Source organism: Amblyraja radiata, chromosome 46 (assembly GCF_010909765.2).
Source record: "Amblyraja radiata isolate CabotCenter1 chromosome 46, sAmbRad1.1.pri, whole genome shotgun sequence".
Taxonomy (NCBI): Eukaryota; Metazoa; Chordata; class Chondrichthyes; order Rajiformes; family Rajidae; genus Amblyraja; species Amblyraja radiata.
In genome coordinates, this window is record NC_046001.1 from 7270526 (window position 1) to 7290486 (window position 19961).

The window sequence follows — 19961 nt, forward strand, 5'->3', positions numbered from 1 at the left end:
AAAGGAAGCTATAATTGAGTGGGGAAAATTACAAAGATAGGGCTAGGCTTCACTGTCCCTGCTTAGTTTACTATGCACCAATTCTTGTCATGTTACCATAAAACTTCTACATTAAGCTCCTCAACTTTTTAACTTCCAATAACAGCTCATGTGGTCTCCATTCCAAATGTCCTTAAGATACATTGATTAAACCCCAGGTTTGGAACTGAGGTTTCAGCATTAAGGTTGTTGCATCAGTCACTGATGGAGTAAGAGCCCCCTATCCATCTATTTGATAGCATTGAAGATGGTTGCAAAAGACACAATGATTGCAGAATCTCAATCAAACAAGTTTACACCAATCAATATTTAATATAAATATTGCATCTATGTTCATCACACTTGCTTCTCCAAGATCCAATTGACTTGAAGTAGTGCTTAGAGCAATCAACATTTACTGACCCAATAAGGCAAAGCCACAGGCTCTTAAAGGGATACAAGACTTTATGCACATTTACACTTTAGCAGCAATATTATACATGCTGAGCACAGACTAGTGCTGCGGTGTTTATAAAACACAGCTTAGCTGCCCTACTATGAGCAGCACTGTACGATTCGGCTGGCTTTTGTTTTAAATATCTCCATTAGCAAGAGATAGCAGGAACGTTGTATTACCTTGCCTGACACTGGTCATTGAACAGAACACTACATTATCCCCTGAATAATCTTTTAAACAAAGGATTGTTTTTTCTATCCAAATGACAGCCATGAAAGGGGCACTTGAAACACAAAATACTGATCCAGTTCAAACAAAGAAACGCTATTCAAACTTCTTAAAATAATTCAGATGCTTTGAATCAAATTTTAAATTCTCATTTTGCTGCTGTGATTTAAAGCAACTTATTCAATAAATATTTAAAATGTTTATTTTGCATTATAGCAATGGCAGCTTTGATATGACACTTGCATTACTTCATTTTGGATGAAAGAGAAATAGTATTTCACTATGACAGCTTATTTGATAATAATGTTCATGGTGACAAAGTACAGCAATCTCAAACTTTAGTGGACCTGCTTGGATTTTTAAAAACATCAACCAAAACCCTATAATATGGCTTTAGTGCAGAAATTAGTTCCATTTGAGAATGAGGAATATTAAAGTGACCAAAACAATTGCTTTGTGCTTTATTACCGACTCATCCCACCTCCTGTTGTAGTTCTGCGGCAATTGCAAAAAGCCGGGGATTTAAACAACAGTAAATTTCACAGACCGCTGTTTGGGACAGTTGGCACTTGGGATGGAATTGAAAGGTAGTCAGACACTGCATTTTTAAACAGAGGGGGCAGCTTGTCCTCGGAACGTTGACAGGCAATCTTGCAAAGCCTCATAGTTGGTGGGGTAGCCTTTTAAGCTTTAAGGTCTGACCAACTAATCGTGGTAGTTATCTGTAACAAATCACAAGCACTGAAGCAGCTCGGGTTTGACATTTACTGGAAATTAAGCAGGGACTCACGAGTGTTAGGGAATATAAATTTAACAGGCCGAGACCCCATCAACACTTTTTCGCAGTTGACTTTAACATAAATGGCAGTCATTAGCTAAATGTGCAAATATAGGACAGAGTGCCAGAAAAGATGTTGCACTCTCTCTCACTGGTTCAAAAGCAATCCACCATCACCCACCAAATAGTTTCCAACCAAATTCTTTTAAATTGTTTGCCCATGAAGACAGAACCTTGTGGAAAGTAATCAAATCCATGCCCATTGTTCTTCAGGCTCCATTCCTTTGTGGTCATTTGTCAATACTCTGAATTGTCTTCTTGCCCTGTGCACTACCACCTCCCCTTCCCCACCACCACCCTGACATGGTTCATCTCCTTCACAGTAAATAATTCCGGACAGTAATGCTGTTGGCAAAAGTGGCAGACATATTGCGCATAGCAAGCTCCCATAATCAGCAGAGGTAAGGGCCTGATGATCTGCTCCTTAATGTTGGTTGCAGGAGTATTCTTGATCAGGAGACCAGGGAGATCACCCCTGCTCTTCTGAAGAGAGCTGTGAAATCTTTTGCATCAGACCTCTTTCATAACTCACAAAAAAAATGACACTTGTAAAAGTGGGGTGCTACATTGGCATCGCTCCTCTGCCAGCCTGACACTCTTGGCATTGCCCCTCTGGCAACACAGCTCCCTCAGCATTACACTGTACTGGAAGTGCCGGTCTAGAACTTGTGCACATGCCTCTCTAGCAGGACTTGAATGCACAATCTCAGACTCAGAAAGAGGAGAAGATCTGAGCCATGGTTGAAGAATCCCTGTATTGTTCACAGAATAGGAGCAGAGTCCATAGGGGAGGTGCTAAGACATTCCCCAGTTCTTGCTTTGCGCCTCATTTAATCCAAACCCACTTGTACCATTTTCACACAACACAAACCAGACTCAGGGCAGAGAAAGTCCACTTTGCAATATTGATTCAAAGGGTGAGAGCCTTTATTGAAAATAAATGTTTTGCGATGTTTGTCAGCCGCTAATCTCAATGTTGCAATTTGCGTCAAGACTACAATTTTGCGACACAACAGATGCATTGCGATGGAAATGGTGCAGAGATGTTTGTGCGCTTTCATGCCCGATTATGGTTTGGGAACAAAATGCAACCCATTTACAGTTGGCTGGGGCAGGGAAGAGATACGAGGATTACAACCAACACAGAATAATATGGCAGAACAAATCAGCAAGAAGCAACTTAGACTTAAACCAGTTTACATTTGATCACATAAACATCTCAGTCCTTGGTCACTTTAGAAATAATTTTTTGAGTATGCCCAGCATTAATATTGCAGGTTTGTTGTCAGTTTATATTCTCCAACAGTACAATAGTTTGCAGTCATTCACATAGTGACAGTAGGCATCAAAACATATACTTTGAAGCAACTCAGTTCAGCAACTTGTTAAAAGAGGCAAATTCTAGTGAGACATTCAACTCCATAGACAGTTCATACCCTCGTCTCTTGGTCCTGCAGGTTATCATTAAATTTACTATAAAATATGATGTAAAATTTGCACAAGTGCACTTTCTTATAAGCAACTGGTACAATGCAGAAGGTTGTTGCATTAAAACTGTCAGTAACTTGTCCACTTGCTTTGCAGCAGCTTCGAATGCAGAGCTTCTTGGATATAGGGCAGTAATCCAAACATGGTGCAATGTGTCGAGCTACTTACAGAACCATTTTGTGTTTACTGTCCTAGATGCAGTGTTTGCTTTATAAAATCCCAGTAGTGGCAGGATTGCTGTGTTCCAAGTGGTGACATTTGCATGACACCCCATTAAATAAAAATCTAAAACTCTTACTACCCCCCTGCTCCCACATCCGCTCCCCTCCTGCACCCCCACCACCAGTTAAAACTGGCACAGTTGGCCTCCAACACTAATTTAAAGCACTTCAGAATCAGCTATTCCTTCGTGTTCAGTCACAGCGCACGGCAAATTTTTTTTCTCAAAAAAGCAAGTTTTACCTCAGTCTGCTTCAAGATGTTTTTTGTCCCAATTACTTTCAAAGCTGTTTGTAACGTTGATTTCCCCCTTAAGATGGCAGCAGTGAGAAGCATTATATTATATGTACAGTACCTACAGATACATTTGCACCAAACTGGTCACAAGGCCACTAACAAAGCACAACAGTGACAACTATCAATAAAAAATCTTATTCAAATTCCTTCCCCTCTCCCACACAGCCCCAAAAACTTATACCATAAGATGAAAAGAGTATAACATAAGTATATTAGTTTTATTAATGTCCTTCCAAGAAGGAAATCTCCACTCTTTTTACCTTGTCTGGCTTCTGTGCGTAGCAATACAGTTTGACTCTTAACTGACATTTGAAATGGCAAGCCATTCAGTTTTAGCAGCATTTAAAGATGTTCATTAAATGCTGGCCTTGCATTTTTTATTCATCCCGTGAATAAAAAGCCTTCATGAATCACTGTTTAAGACTGTTCTTGGATCTTTGTGAATTCGCAGTACAGATTATTTTCCCCTTTGAGCACCAGATATTTGTATCAAACACATCCAAGCTTAGGAGGGTTAAATGCAGGATCAAAATTCCTCGGACAGTATCTTCACAAGACTGTTTAATTTCAGCCACAGAGCAACTGGTGGCTAATGTGACATACTCCATTTTCACACTGGCTGTCCCAATAGCCTCATTTGAAAGCTCTGCCCAAGTTTTCTTTTGGCCAGTCGGGTTTATTTTTTAATCCATCCTCCCTCCAGGCAACAAAGGATCTACTCTTCTTTTGACTGAACGGACTATCTGAGCCAGGTTTCGCTGAAATCGTTTTACACTCTTCCCTTCTCAAACATGGCATCTGTTCAGCTTCAATCATAATCACATAAATCACACTGTTTTCCTACAAATTCATCCAGAGTTGGATATGCACACTGCTTAAAACATAGCTTCTCATACGCTCAGCTTTTTCAAATGATTCCTTATAAATAAACCAATCAATGCTGATAACCAGTATACAATGATTTAACAAAGAATTTTACACATTTTTATACATAATTCACAAGACTCAAATATATTTAAATAAATTCTCCCCACATATTCATCCAGTTTTACCAAAGTGCTTTTCATAAAAAGTGTATTGAATCACTTGTGGGTTGAACGCCACACAAGTGGTTGTCAGCCTTAGTCATTTCAACAAATTATTCAATTTCAATTGTAGATTTGTTTCAAGGCAGATGCCAGAATTGGGAGAAGCTGAGTGAAAGAGTCAGGAATTGTAAAAGAAAAGATTAGCAGCAAGTCAGGTGACAAGCCCAGCCCGCTATGCAATTCTGGAAAATTCAGATTCAGCACGAAGGTGTACAGAAAGCCTCTTTTGGAGGGCAGCTTCACACGATACATATGAACCCATCTGAAATTGAGCAATTTTAATCAAAGTAACATTGCACGCAGCCCTTGAAATGGGTGGAGAGGTGACGAGATGCTCTCCAAAGCCACTTGTAGTCCCATGATGAAAGTGATGCATGCCAAGCCTCCTCCAGCAACCAGACGACTGCTGCACGTCTGAAAAGGTGCAGAGCTCAGAGATAATCTCACTCTCTGTATAGGTCCAACTCGATGTGAGCTGACCGGCAGCTTCAGAGCCAGTGGGAGAGGCCAATGGCATGTGGAACTGTGCAGTGGCAGAGCTCTAACTGTGATGCTGTGTAACGGCAGTGATCAGGCACAGGAAAAAATGCTGGCTACGTCAGACTCAGAGCAGACAGGGCAGAGGTCAGGGAGGAGGGGAAGTAGATTTTTTTCTTAAATGAAACCAGATCTATTCAAAAAGATATGAAGAGCAGAACTTGAAGCAACATACCGCACCTATGATATATATATTCTTTTAAATCACTTGCTGGATAAAATTAACTTGGAATCTCTGCTATCAGGCCATTGGCCAGTGGATCATTCAGAGATAACTATGAAGGACACTGACTGACAACCACATACCGACAGAGATAGAAACTTCAGCACTTGCAGTGGACAGATTGAATGACTGCATTAAAAGCAAAACAAAAAAAATCAATGACACATTAACTTTTTAAAAAGGTACCTTTCGGATTCAATGCATAATCTCCGGTCATTTCAGATCACTGTTTTGCTCCTTGCTGTGTGCTTTGTTCAAATGACCTCTCACTAAATCAAATTGTTACACATTGACTGCAGGTTAAGATGCAAGATCCAAATTGCAGTTTATAGGCTTCAGAGCCAGACTGGATTTAAAAATTGAGAGTTGTTCCTGTAAACAGGATAGATCAACGAGAAAGAGTTCCAAGAGACAGGGCTTCTTCAACACCAACAATAGCTTACGGATTGGTGGTTCTTCTGAAACAAAGATAGCATTTGAAGATAAATGTTGATTGAGCACCTACAGCTGATGCCAGATTGGGGTCAGGTGTATAAGTACAGTCCTCAGCAAATTGTCCTTGATTAGGGCCAGGTATATAAAGACCTTCCTTATTCTAATTCACATCTGCCTGGATTTGGATGCACTGAAGCACGTGCAAGGGGACCCCAACACGCACTAACCCCCCCCCCCCCCCCCCCCCCGGTGGAAATAAGAGCGACTCCTCGCAAAGGAACTAATCCCTTCTCACCTCATTCCAATTTTACATCAGCATTCTGACACACAGCTACAAATTCTTACTCCTAATGAAGGGTAGACATTCAAAGCAACACAAGGGTGAATAAATGATCACTTCAGCTGTAATGTGAATGAGACCTAACAGTGCAGTGCATTCTGTCTACAAGTTACTCTGCAATAGCAACGTTGTCCACTACCTCGGTACAGGCGACAATAATAAACCATTTAATTTGCCAGGACTTTCCTCTCCTCCACTGAAGGACAAGACAAGCAGGTACAGACAAACACCATCGCCTGCAGGTTCCCTTCCAAGTTGCACTCCATCCTTACTTGGAAATATAATCATGGTTATTTCAAAGTTCCTGGGTCTAAATGCTGGAACTCCTTCCACAGCAGCACTGTGGGAGCATCTTCATCAGGGGAATTGCAGTTCAAAACGGCAGCTCACCCCACCTTCTCAAGGGCAATTGGGAATGGGTAACACTTGGCAGAGTAAGAAAATATAAAATGCGTTTATGAGCGGTAATTGAAAATATGAAGCAAAGCACTTACTACAGAAGAGGCCAACTCAGCCAGCGTAACTATGCATGAGGTCAAGAGATCTGGAGGTATCTGTGCAAACCAAACTGTCAGCCTCTGGTCATCATGGACCTTGAACACTGGGCCTTGCTTTGGTCAGATCAGAAACATGCAAAATTATTGGAGCGCTTTTGAGAATGGCTGCAAGAACCAAGAACATACATGTAGGTTTAAGAGCAAGAGGTGAAAAGGCATTCAGCTGTTTCATTGTCAGCAACAAGATGATCTTCCAAAAACACCAAAGCAGCAAACCCACAGCATCTCAAACCTCTTCACCCTGTGCCCTTTTGACTTGTTGAACTATAGATGAGAAGCTCAGCCACAATTCTGCTCTCAGTAGAATGGGAAAGGGATTACATTAAGTACTATTTTGTATCACTGGATACTCACCTCACCTTCACGAAAAGGGATTACATTAAGTATTATTTTGTATCATTGGATACTCACCTCACCTTCACTAAGAGTATTGTTTTTCGAAGGGATTAGTAATGGTGAAACAATTCAGATACACAAACTAAAGAATGGTGTACAGAACAGATACTGTGCAGGATAAGAATGCTACAGCTATTAAGAAGCTCTAAATGTCATCAATGTGCATAACCCAGTTCCTGTGACAAATGGTGTGCCTCGGGGTTCAGTGCTGGGCCTATTGTTTGTCATCTATATCAATAATTTTGGATGAGAACATACAAGGCATGATTAGCAAGTTTGCAGATTACACTAAAGTGGGTGGTATTGAAAACAGTGAAGATGGTTGCCAAAAATTACTGCAGGATCTTGATCAGTTGGCCAGGTGGGCTGCGGAATGGTTGATGGAATTCAATGCAGAGATGTGCGAGGTGTTGCATTTTGGGAAGTCTAACTAGGCCGGATATCCACCGTGAATGGCAGGGCTCTGGGGAGTGTTGTAGAGCAGAGGGATCAAGGAGTGCAGGTACATAGTTCCATGAAAGTGGCGTCACAGGTAGATAGGGTGGTCAAGAGGTTTTTGGCACATTGGCCTTCATCAGTTCGAGTATTGAGTATAGAGGTTGGGAGGTCATGTTACAGTTGTACAAGACATTGGTGAGGCCACATTTAGAGTATTGTGTTCAGTTTTGGTCACCCTGTTATAGGAAATAAGTTATTAAGTTGGAAAGGGCGGAGAAGATTTACGAGGATGTTGTCAGGACCCGAGGGCCTGAGCTAAGAGGTTGCATAGACTAGGATTTTATTCCTTGGAGCGCAGGAAGTTGAGGGGTCATCTTATAGAGGTGTATAAAATCATGTGTGGAATAGATATGGTAAATGTACTTTTAACCAAAAATCAAGAACCAGAGGTGTAGGAAGTTCGGCCAAAGGGCCTGTTCCCACGCTGTATGACTCCATAACAAAGTTTCAACAGGCAAATATATTTCCCTCAACTAGACAAAACAGAAATGGCAAGAAAATAAATTAATTGTAATATGATTATTCGAAACACCGTCTCACCCAGAGAACAAACAGTTTTGAAGTACTTTGTAGATTCTAACTTAGGCATTTCGTAAAGAAGCAGATTTGAGAGTGGGAAGAGAGCCCGTAAGTGTGCATATTTCCAGGTTCTCTGAATAAAACCCAATTCAAAAGGTGGCACTTTCTACATTGAAAAAAGTGTTCACAGACAGAATTAAGGTACCCTTCATCAAATACACAAAATTGTCCAAACACATTACAGTACTAAAATGAATTTCATATCAGTTGCACCCCACCCAACAAAAAAAAAAATGGCAAAAATATTCTTGTGGAGTCAATGCCTCTTAATCGTCATGCAATGGGGGAACAAATAGTGATTAGGAAGAGAGGCAAGATTTAAGGTGACATGTGTAAGACAAGGTAATTTCTGTACAGCCTTGGGTGAATGGTGGTGCAGCCAAGGTACAGGTGACTGGATCCAAATCCATTAAGCAAACAGTTCACTGTTGATGGCTGGGTAGTGCAGTATATTTCATGCGGCCTCTTTGTGCCTCAGAAGGTTTCCATCCAAGATTACTAGGTATTCCCTTTGGAGGCAATTAACCAATAAAGTTACTCAGATCTGCCCAGGAGCCAAGAGCAATGGCAGCTCAGTCAGAGGAATACCAGACTTTACAGATGCTGGAGATGGCTTGAAATGCATTGCAAAATGAAGCATTCCCTCTGCCGATGTCAACCACTGCTCGACTGTGCATGTGTGAGAAAGGGCATACAGCCTTGTGGGGAAAAAGAATACATGTCCTTTTTTATAGATAAAAGAGAATATGTCACAGTTGATTCAACCACAAGATCTCAATAACCAGGCTACAATTGTCTCCTACCTCCAGCCTTTCGGGTAGCAAGAAAGGGGAAAGTTTCTGTTTAAATCCAGATTGAATGAACCTTCCACTTCTTTAAAAAATTCCCAACTTCAATCTTCTGCTACTTTTTAAAAAAAAGTTTTGTGTTGTACTTAAAAAACATCCTAAATAAATAGACATTTAAATCAGCAAAAAGCTACAAGCAATTGTGCAAACTAGCTACAGAATACAGAAATGGATTACAGAGTTACTGGGTTTGCTGCTGGGACATCCTCTGGGGTCTTCAGACCTTCAGACTGGCAAAACATCTTCTGCACAGCCGGCTCAGCTGCACAAAGGTCACCCTCAGAAGCCCTGAGGCAGCCACCTTGAAGGTTTGAATTGAATTGGGGCTCCTGCTTAGGATTTTCAGTGTGCACAGTGGTACCATAATTGACTAATGCAGAACTGTCATCCACCAAAGGAAATTGGATGTTCTGATATTTAGAGGTCCCTGTGTTTTGAGAAAAGTGCTCAGTGACAGGCACGTATGATGCCAATGAACCACTGGTAGCAGCAACCAAATTTTCTACAGTGGTTTTCTTTGGGTAATCGGATTCTAAAGCCGCTTCCACATAATCACCCTCCCTATCGCTGCAGTTCACACCTACAGCACAGCTCGGGTTTATTTGATAATACAACACCGTGGAATTTCTTAAATATGTCTGTTCCTCAGGCGTCGGGTTATCCTGAACAGCACTGTCAGCAAAACACAACACAGGAGAAACAGGAGTCACTTCTCCTTCGATCACAACTGGCGTCGCTAGGGCTTGGCACGCTTCACTGGCGCTAGCTACTGTATCTCCTAATATACAAACTTCTAGGCTTTCTACACTGGTATCCATGGTTACACTAGAACTGGTTAAATCAGCCTCTTCCTCCTTTTTCCTGTCCATCTCCTCAGCAGACTGTAAGTGCATGACTGCAGTCTCGTTCTCCAAGTCGTAATTTTCCGCAGCAAAATCCTGGTAGTCCTGCGTTTCCGTGTGGCTGCCGCTGGAGGCGTGGGTGACGGCCAGCGACAGCTGTTGCAGGTCCTGCTGCTTGTTCTCCAGTTCTAGCTTCATGATGGTGTGCAGGTAGTGAGTCCGGACGCGGATGGGGTTAAATTCAATCCGGCCAGCCACGTTGGCGCAGCCATCTTTAGAGCAGCCACATGGAAAGGACATCCTGTCCACCTTAAGGACAAGAGACTGGTGTTAATACAGTTCAGAGGAACAACTGCTAGTCGTTAGACTGTAGTGTCACACCACAAACGTAGCCCTTCTCAGTGTGGGAGGGCCAGCCCACAGCCCTTCGCATCGAGTCAGCCAGGACTCTGTGAGCAGCACCCTTGTCCCCCGAGGCTGAAGGTTGTGGGCTCATGTCTCACTTGAGAGGCTCGAGCAAGAAATCCAGGCTGAAATATCCAATACAGTGTTGGGGGGAGTGCCGCACTGTCAGAGGAGCCATCCTTCAGATGTTCAGCCAACGGCCTGTCAGTCCTGGAGTGGGAATAAAAGATCCCACGACATTATTCAAAAAGGACATGGTGTCCTTGGATGCAGCATCACTCAAGCACATTACCTGGCCCTTACTGCCTTCCTCTTTGAGAGATCACTTGGTGCTATTTGCCTGCCATTTTTTACTGCAACTGTGACATTTCAAAAAAAAGCTTCATCGGTTGTTAAGTGGTTGTGGACGCCCTGAAAGAGGCTGTGAAAATGCAGGCCCTACTATCTCCATGAAATTTGGAGAGCCTACATTTGCTGAATTACATCGAAACATTACCAACATGTCAGCTCAGACATTGTAGTTAAAACTGGAGATAAAATGGCCTGCTCCTGCACCTATTGTCTATTGTTGCTGCCGGCAACAACAGCTACCACCAGACTGCATTGGAAGCAAGTTTTGTCTGATAGAAGTTGGGATGAACATCTCCAACCACCTCACACACCTTTTCGACCACAACTAACTCAAGGAAGAAGGGTCTCGACCCGAAACGTCACCCATTCCTTCTCTCCAGAGATACTGCCTGTCCCACTGAGTTACTCCAGCATTTTTTGTCTATCTTCGGTTTAAACCAGCATCTGCAGTTCCTTCCTACACATAACTCAAGCAATAGTCTCCACATATGTCCCCATATTTGTCTCCTGTCTATTTACACGGTCATTATAACTGATTCTAACATTTAATCAGCTAACAACATAATATAACATGAATTCAATTAAGAAACCCAACCTCTAACCCCCCAACATCTCATTTATCTGCCTTCTAAAAAACTGAATGGATCTGAAAACTGGCTGCATAAGGCAAGAAGAGAGCAGCCGACCAGAGTCACGATGGGCTGAATGGCCACCTTCTGCACCTTATAACTCGCAACAGCATTTGGAGCTAACCCAAGTTAGCAATTAAAATTCATCATCAGCTGTAGTCTTCTACCAGCCGGCTGTCACCTGTAGTTAAGGCACGTCTTGATGGCAGCAAATTGCATTATAACATATCCCAAGTGGCATCAAAGGAGTATTAGCAAAATTTGACACTGAGCTGAAAGGAAAATATTAGGAGTACCAAAACCTTGGTTGAAGAGAGATTTTAAAGAATATCTTCGAGAAGGGGCAGAAGGACTTCTATGGCTCAGGCCTCCAATGGCAGAGCCACAGGAATTGGGGATGAATAACAGGTCAGATATGGAGGAGCACAGAGATTTGAAACTTGAAAGGTTGGAGAAGATCACAAAGAAAGGGACAGGCAAAAAAACATGGTGGGATCTGATAATAAGAGGGATCAAAATTTTAAAATCAAAAATTAAAAACCGGGCATGCTGGAAATTGGAAATATAAACATAATGCTAGAAACACCCAGTAGGTCAGGCAGCATCTGTGGAGAGGGAAACAGCATTACAATTTCAGGTTGAAGACCCTTCAGAATAACATATGATAGCTGGTTATGGCTTTTTAAACAGATGTACTAAGAGACACAAGCAGCATTCTCCGTGGGTTCTCTTTTCTGGAGAAATGTAGGTTAGGAGGTGACCTAGAGATTTTTTTTAAAACATCGGTAGGTTTAGAGTGGATAGAAAGAGAATATTTCCACTTGTGGAAACTACAATGAGAATGTGAAACATGCTCCCACACAGAGCACTAACATTCGTAATTCTACCTCATTAGGTAATTCCATTACTGCATTTCATTTCTGTTTCATGCTACTTCAGATTGTATTAAAATTTTCGCACCATTCTGCCATGTTGCTTTTGTCATTGTATCTATTGTTGTAGATATCATTATCACATACTGTATATGCAAGAGTTTGAGATTCAAGCGAAGGTGCATTGCACCCTGGTGTATACGACAACCAATCTGAATCGAAGTGTTTGAAGTGAATTTAAAGGGACACGCATATGAGGCAGCAGGAAATAAGAGGATCACACTGATGGATTTGAATGGTGAATGACCTCAGGCAGCATGCCAAAGATTTGAAAATTGTGTCAAGTTTCTCCTCATCTGTGTTAGCTTTATACTCTGACCCCTGGTTTAACACTCTGCATCAAGCAGAATATGTCTTTTAAATTCCAATGAGTTTACCCCAATCTTTCTCCTCGTGGGCAATCCTTCATCTAAGGAACCGATCCAGTGAATTAATGCTGCGCTGACTCCAAAGCAGGCATGTCCTTCCTTCAGCTTGAGACTGCAGACATTAGTCCAATGTGATCCCACCAAAGCCCTGTGCAACCTCAGCAAATATCCTTGCACTTCTCTATCCATCCCCTCTTGCAATAAAGTTGAACGTACCATTTGCCTCCTAATTGTTCTCCACACCTACATGTTTATGTGCGTCATCTTGTGAACCAGCCGAGGCCAGGACCCAGCGTGGTGGGACAGCCTACTGATGTTCACTTGGTCTGAGTTCATGGAGGATCGACGAGCCAATGACCTGGATAGTAAACCCTCATCCACACTAGGGTCAGGGAGGGCCAAATTGGCAAATTTCAAGACCAGTCAGCTGCCAGGTTTTCATTGGCTGTAGTGACAACGTCTGCCCTGTCAGGATCTCTTGAAGAGGAGAGAATTCATAGTTACACCCACTTTAAAGGAGTCTAGAATGAGTAATGTCACAATTCTCTCTGACCAGAGTCTCGAACCAGGGGCTCCCATGTGAGAAGGGGCTGCCAATTTAGCCCCGAGACAATCATTTTCAGAAATCTTTGGAATTCTCCCCACCGGTGGATGTCAGCCGCCAAGCAGTTGGAAGGCGAGGGTGGCTGAAAGATCAGGCAAGAAAGTCGACAACAAGTAATGGAACAGTCTTGAAGGCCTTGTCTTGGTCTGATTTTATGTACTTAATTACAGAGAAACCCGGTAATTTCATGTCAGAAACATAATGCAAGGAAAGACACAGACATTTGATCAATCCTTGGCCTCCTCCACTACCAGAGTGAGGCTACATGCAAACTGCTAGACCAACGTCTCATATTCCACCTCGGTAAGCGATACCACCCCCCCTCCACCCATCAAAATACTTTCTTTCCATTTCCCTGCCCACATCATCCAGTTCATTTCCTTTCCTCCACCTGCTGATCTCCCAGTCCTCCCTGCTCCTTTCCACCCAACTCTTTTTTCCACCCAACTCATCCCCACCTGTCATTCTACTCTTCACACCTCACCCTCCTTGTCAGATTCCACCATTTGGACCCTTTTGTCTTCTCCACTCGTCTCCTCCAGTCTTGGTAACCATCTCCACCCAACTAATTGTTCAATCAACCTTTCCTCATCTGGATTCACCTTCCACTTGCCAGCTTTCACCTCACTCCTTGCCCTTACCTCTCACGACCAGCTTTCTCCCCCCCTACTCCATCAGTCTGAAGATGGGTCCTGACCTGAAATGTCCTCTGCCCATTCCCACCACCAAATCCCTCCAGCTCTCCATCCCACAGTTGTTATGCTTGGGATTTTTATCCTGCTGGTGTTGAGATGAACATGGACATTCAATAGCTTGCATCTACCAACTCCATCCCACCTTCCCAGTTGGGTTCTATTTTAAATCTGCACTGTATTACTAAGAATTTATAATCCGCTCCCACAGCATCAGGCATGTTAAAAAACAAAATAAATCACACAAAATGTTTGCACAAAAAATAAAAGCCATTTTGCTCTCCTGGAGTTGTACAAAAGTCATTCCTATTGGCCAGAAACGTAGACCTTACCTGGCACTTGATTCCTGCTTTGCTACAGGGGCACACCTCGGGATCACAGTAAAACCTACAGTCACACCCGCATTCCTCTCTGGATGAGCGAATGGCCCGTAGCTCGTGCTTTTCCTCCGTATCAATCCTGTTGACGCCCGATGCACGTAACAAAGCTCTTCGCCTTTTTGTGGGTAGTGGTTGTAAAAAGAAATAGTCATCTACCTCAATACTGTCCACATCAATGTCATCATCGGAAACGTCATCAATGGTGAGTACATTGGCCTCCTCCGACTCAACCATACCGTTCTTGGTCAACTGTTGGGGAAAAGATTAGAGTGGTTTAAGTCCAGGTGCCTGTGCTGCAAGTACCTAGACTTGCGTGGCAAGACAGCCACTCAATTCTGCTGTGTGATTGACTAAGATCATGGGTGATCCTGTACTTCTCTGCCACCCAGTCCCCATTCCCTGTCGAAATGATCTGTCAGATTCAGCCTTGAATGTACTGAGCAAAAGGCTATATGGGGGTGGAAGTGAATCCCAGAGGATCACAACCTTCTGCACAAAGGAATATCTCCTCAACTTCGCCTTGAACAGGTGGTCCCTCAAACCTCACTGCTGGATTCACTCTCATGTGTGAAGAAACAGCCTTGGTACCAACCCTGTCATTTGGCATCATTACACATCAGTGCAGTACCTTCACCTGCCCAGGTCACCCCTTTGCGCCAACTCTGGCTCAAGGCATTCACGGAGGCTTGGTCACTTCTCCTTCCTGCAACTGCTCTACCCCTCACACTCCTATAAAGGTTGCCAAACACGCACATTCGCATAGTCAGGCCTTCCCTCGGCCAAATGGAAAGTCTGACTCATTAGCCAACATGAAGACCATTTCTAAAGAAAGACAAAATGCTGAAGTAACTCAGCATGTCAGGCAGCATCTCTGGAGAAAATGGATAGATGACGTTTAGGGTCAGGACCCTTCTTCAGATTGATTGCAGGGGGAGCGGGGAAAGAGGGTCTCACAGAACTCCTTACGGGCAAAGGAAGGGAACTTCTTCAAAGTAGGCATGTCAGAGGAGATTTCGTAGTGGAGCAGTCAAAATGTAACAAGGAACTGCAAATGCTGGTTTCTGACCGACTTTTGATCAATATTGAAAAGTTTTCTTTGTACACGACTTCGTTTTTCTTTGGGTTGTCCTGGAGACGAATCTTTAATGCTCGAGTCCAGAAAAAATCCTGGATGGTTACATCTCCAGTGAACTGCCACATGAACCTTAAATGCATGTTATGGTGCCCATTGTCAATTAATTGTGGGGCTCATTGTAACCATGCTATTTTGGAGTTGGGTTCTGAGCCACAGACCCCAGACTAAAAAGTTCCTCCTAGTAGCAGAACCATTTAAAGAGAGAAAAGACAAAGTGCTGGAGTATCTCAGCGGGTCAGGCGGCAAGTCTGGAGAACACAGACAGGTGATATTTCAGGTTGGGACCCTTCTTCAGACTGATTGCGATAAGGGGGTGGGGGAGATTAAGGTGGAGGAGAAGATAAAGCCTGGCAAGTGATCGGTGGATACAGGCGAGGGTTTTTTTAAATGATACAGGCAGATGGTTGGACAAAGGCCAGAGATGAAAAGCAATAGGTGTGAAATAAGCATAGAAGATTTGTAAATGGTGAAGTCGAAGGAAGGAATGTAGGTGAAAGGTCCATCGACTGGCATCAACCACAAACCCAACAACTCCCAGTTTCTGTCCTGGGCCTCCTCTATTACCAGAGTGAGGCCACATGTAAACTGGAGGAACAGCACCTCATATTCCGCTTGGGCAGCATACAACTGAACAATATAAACATTGAATTCTCCAATTTTAGGTAACTAACCAAAAACACGTCCCCCTTCTTCCTCTCTCCCCCAACGCCTCTTCCCTGTGCCCCACCTGGATTCACACCCATTTATCCCCTCCCCTTCCTTTCTCTGGCGTCACAATTTCTATCCAAATGTCACACCTTTTGTCTTTTCATCTCTGGCCTTTGTCTAAGCATCTGCCTATTATTCCAACAAAAAAAAAATAGGCTTTGTGGTAGGGCGATCAATCTGAAGAAAGGTCCAAACCCGACCTGTAATGTCACCTGTACATGTTCTCCACAGATGCTGCCTGACCCGCTGAGTTACTCCAGCACTTTGTCTCTCTATTTTGTAAACTAGCATCTCCAGTTCCTTGTTTCTCCATTTCCAAGGAGAGGTGTTTGACAGCTCTTGATATGGGTTGCTGGATGGAATCTTTGGTACAAGGACAACAAAATGGTGGCACCATAGTAATCTCCACAAGCAGTGCCATCCCTCCACAATGCTTGTATTATCTCTCGATGTGTGGAAGGGGAGGTGGGAGGAAGATCAATCAACATCAGCTGTGGCCCCAAGGGTGTCCACACTGCACTGGGAGGTATCTGTGCAAATCTTGTAAATCAAGTTTGAGATTACTTCATCCTCAAACCCATAGCCCTTAACATGACCTTTGTTTAGGACAGAAAGCAGGAATGCAAGGCGAGGTTACAATGTTTATTATAAAATGCTAATAAAACAAATTTTCCTCATTTGAGAAAAGTACACAAAGGTAGTAAGAGGCTTTGTCAATGTCTCCATAAAACGCTGAAAAACCATTTCAGAGATATCCAGTGAAAAGTGCGCATGAACTCTTTCAGGTTGGTAAAGTAGTCACTGTTTTGCCATCGTCAGCCTAATCACTAAACGGGGCCACGGCCTGCAGGAAGAAAACCAATAGAAAAAGACAATTACTCAAATGACGATGCAAATGTGCTAAACTTTCACTAAAGAGTATCCGTTTTCATGGACCCCCATGGTTCATCTAAGTGATTCATAATGGTGCGCGGCCAAAGAACCCAGTCACCTGAGGTAGGCTTCTCTGGACCAGGTACAATATTCCAATGTCACAGGAAGAGCACGGCCTGGCAACGTTCAGTCCTGCTTGTGGAGTGGGGTAGTTTGTAACAGGTTGTGCAAGTAGCCATGGTGGAGCATCATCACAAGGAAACAACGTGCACAAGGGCAGAGCATGCCGAACTGCACTGAACAGCTCATATATACGCACACATCCACTCAACGGTGAGCTGGCAAAGTGCTGTGGGCTAAGTGCAAGTAGCAACACATAGGGGGGGCTTCATCATGGAGACTACAGTGAGTGTACAAGCCATTTGTCACAGCCCAGCAGTTTCCATGATGTGTCAATCTATAATTATCCCCGACATCAACACTTGGATTCTAAACTGAGCAGTTATTCGGATTTATTTGTATTTATAAACAGGATTCACTCCACGCGATCTCATTATCAGTTCCCCATTTCCACTGTCCCATTAGGTCAGGGGACAAGGGAGGGCTGGGGAGAAGATCCTTTAGACCTGTGGTTTCATTTGAGAAGGATGAATTTTGGAGCACGTCTCTGCTCAGATTGCACTCCTTCCAAACATTAAATAAACAGATTCCATCTGAAGTCCATTTCTAAGACCACCATTCTGAGCCATTGTCTCTTCCTCCCACATATCATGTCCCCTCTCTCTCTTCCCCCCCCCCCCCCACCCCCCACTTTCACTGCCAAATAAGAAGGGTTTTTATTTAAACAAAAACAATTTTGAACACCTTCCATGTTCAGAACTTTGTTTTGGCTTTTAATTTGTTGTTTTGGATCTGGGTATCACTGGCAAGGTCAACATTTAGTGCCATCACTAACTGCCCTTGAGAAGGTGGGGGTGAGCCACCATCTTGAACTGTTGCCATCCTTCTGGTGAAGGTGCTCCCACATTGCTGTTGGGGAGAGGGTTCCAGGAGTCAGATCAAGTGACAAGGAACAGCTAAGATTACATTTACTGGTTGGGATGGCAGGCAACTTGGAGGAAGAACCTCCAGGCGATGGTGTACCATGCACTTGCTGCCCTCGACCTCGGGATAGTTAGCATGACAATGGGAGAGGTCCCGTCTCACAAATGTTATATAGGAAGTGAAGATGATTAACGAGGGTAGCGAATGTTGCCTACAATTTGCTTGAGCAGGGGGCATCAGGTTTTGATAGGTCTCTGTACCAAACTAAATGTATTGGAAACATTAATAACTAAACCACAGCAACAAGACCCGTCTCTTAGGGCACCAGCAATTCAAGAGCAGCCTTGAGCATTACCTTGAGAGACAATGATAACAAGGCTTTACATTGAATTGGCCCTGAAACTGCAGATTGGAACAAGCAATTCTATAGGAGAGAAAAATAAAGTTGATGACTTGGCGATGAGGGGGGAATATAAATGCTAAAGACATTATATTTATCTCAAAGAACATTCTCCTTGGAAAATACTAGTTACTGATACAATTTGGTGCAGTGTGCTTCTTCAGCACACATGGCCATGGGAAGCTTATTGAAAGGTTTATGTTTGTTATAATTTTACAAAAATTGTTCTACTCCATATCTCAGAAAGCATTTCTCCCATGTAGGTTAAATGATTTAAACACACATAAATGCTTTGAAAATCAGGGCTGTGTGGTGGACTGAGAACATGCACACAAACGCCCAATTACTATTTGCTCTCTGCACCCAGGTGCTGGCACGAACTAAGGAGAGAGGTTGAATTTATGACATTTAAAGCAAGAATTTCATTGTCCTATCTGGGACACATGACAATAAATTCTCTTGAATCTACCATTCAAGTTTTATTCACACCTTTGTTTTACAACAATACATTTGCTCTTTCTAAAAATACTGGAACAGCAAGGCAGTTCACATGAGAACATAATTCCCCCCCATAAACCACCCACAGCAGGGCTGGGGATAACTCGCTTGAATTCAGCTGCCATTCTTGTGCCTCCATCATGTGCTAGAATGTTCGCTGTGGTGAAGGGGATGACTTTTGAGCAGCAATTGAACAGCTGGTCCTATGCTCACAGGAGTTCAAAAGAACGAGAGATGATTTGAGGGGGCTTAACAGTGTGGATACTGAGTGGATGTTTCCCCTTGTGGAAGAACTTAACACGAGAAGCACAATAAGGGGTTAGTTATCTAATTAACACAGAGAAGAGGTGGAATTATTTATATTGAAGGACATGAATCTTTGGAATTCTCTCCTCTGGAGAACTGTGAAGGAGGAGTCAATAAATATATTACAGGCCGAGACAGTGTTTTCGACCTTCAATCAATCAAGGATAATCAAGCAGGAAAGTGGAGCCAAGGCCAAGTTCAGATCAACCATGATCTTAGTTAATGTGGGGCAGGCTCGAGTGGCCCTCCCGCTCTTATTTTGGACAGATATATGGATAGGAGGGGTTTAGAGGGCTATGGGCTGAATGCAGCAAACGGGACTAACTTGGTCAGCATGCACAAGGTGGGCCAAAGGGCCCGTTTTTGTGCTGTATGGCCCAATGATTATGTGAGACTATTTCTTATGTTACTTCTCTGTGAGAGCTGACTCTCTTCCTCTTAATTCATCCCAAAGCTTTCCTGGGGTCTCCCACCAGAGGCGTTGGTCTCAGTTGTGTCTTGCTCCTCCACTGGACCCTCCTACTCCCCTTTTCCACGAGTTGTTAGACCGAGGGGCCTCTTCCTCTGTGCCTCGGGTTTACACAAGATTCCTAAAGGCACTATTCTGAAGAAGGGTTTAAGAAGGAACTGCAGATGTTGGAAAATCAAAGGTAGACAAAAATGCTGGAGAAACTCAGCGGGTGAGGCAGCATCTATGTAGCGAATTTTCCTTTGCTCCATAGATGCTGCCTCACCCGCTGAGTTTCTC

The 19961-nt window shown here is 43.3% G+C and overlaps 1 protein-coding gene and 1 long non-coding RNA gene across 10 annotated transcripts in view; both read right to left on the reverse strand.

The window, feature by feature from the left end:
* Nucleotides 1-318: 318 nt before the first annotated feature.
* On the reverse strand, nucleotides 319-7408 carry LOC116968799. The gene is made up of 2 exons (XR_004410532.1): nucleotides 7142-7408; nucleotides 319-7084 (listed from the first exon to the last, which is right to left on the reverse strand). It is a non-coding gene; the product is annotated as an uncharacterized LOC116968799 (long non-coding RNA).
* A 446-nt stretch (nucleotides 7409-7854) lies between these two features.
* The window catches only part of csrnp2 (cysteine and serine rich nuclear protein 2), a 62356-nt gene continuing 50249 nt past the window's right edge, over nucleotides 7855-19961 (reverse strand). For 7 of the 9 annotated variants that reach the window (XM_033015669.1, XM_033015674.1, XM_033015670.1 and 4 more), the window contains exons 4-5: nucleotides 14202-14498; nucleotides 7855-10197 (exon numbers count right to left, since the gene is read on the reverse strand). In XM_033015669.1, coding sequence (XP_032871560.1) covers nucleotides 9220-10197; nucleotides 14202-14498 — 1275 coding nt within the window. In that variant the 3' untranslated portion in view covers nucleotides 7855-9219. The remainder of the gene's footprint in view (nucleotides 10198-14201; nucleotides 14499-19961) is intronic. The other 2 variants (XM_033015677.1, XM_033015675.1) reach the window with 1 other exon arrangement.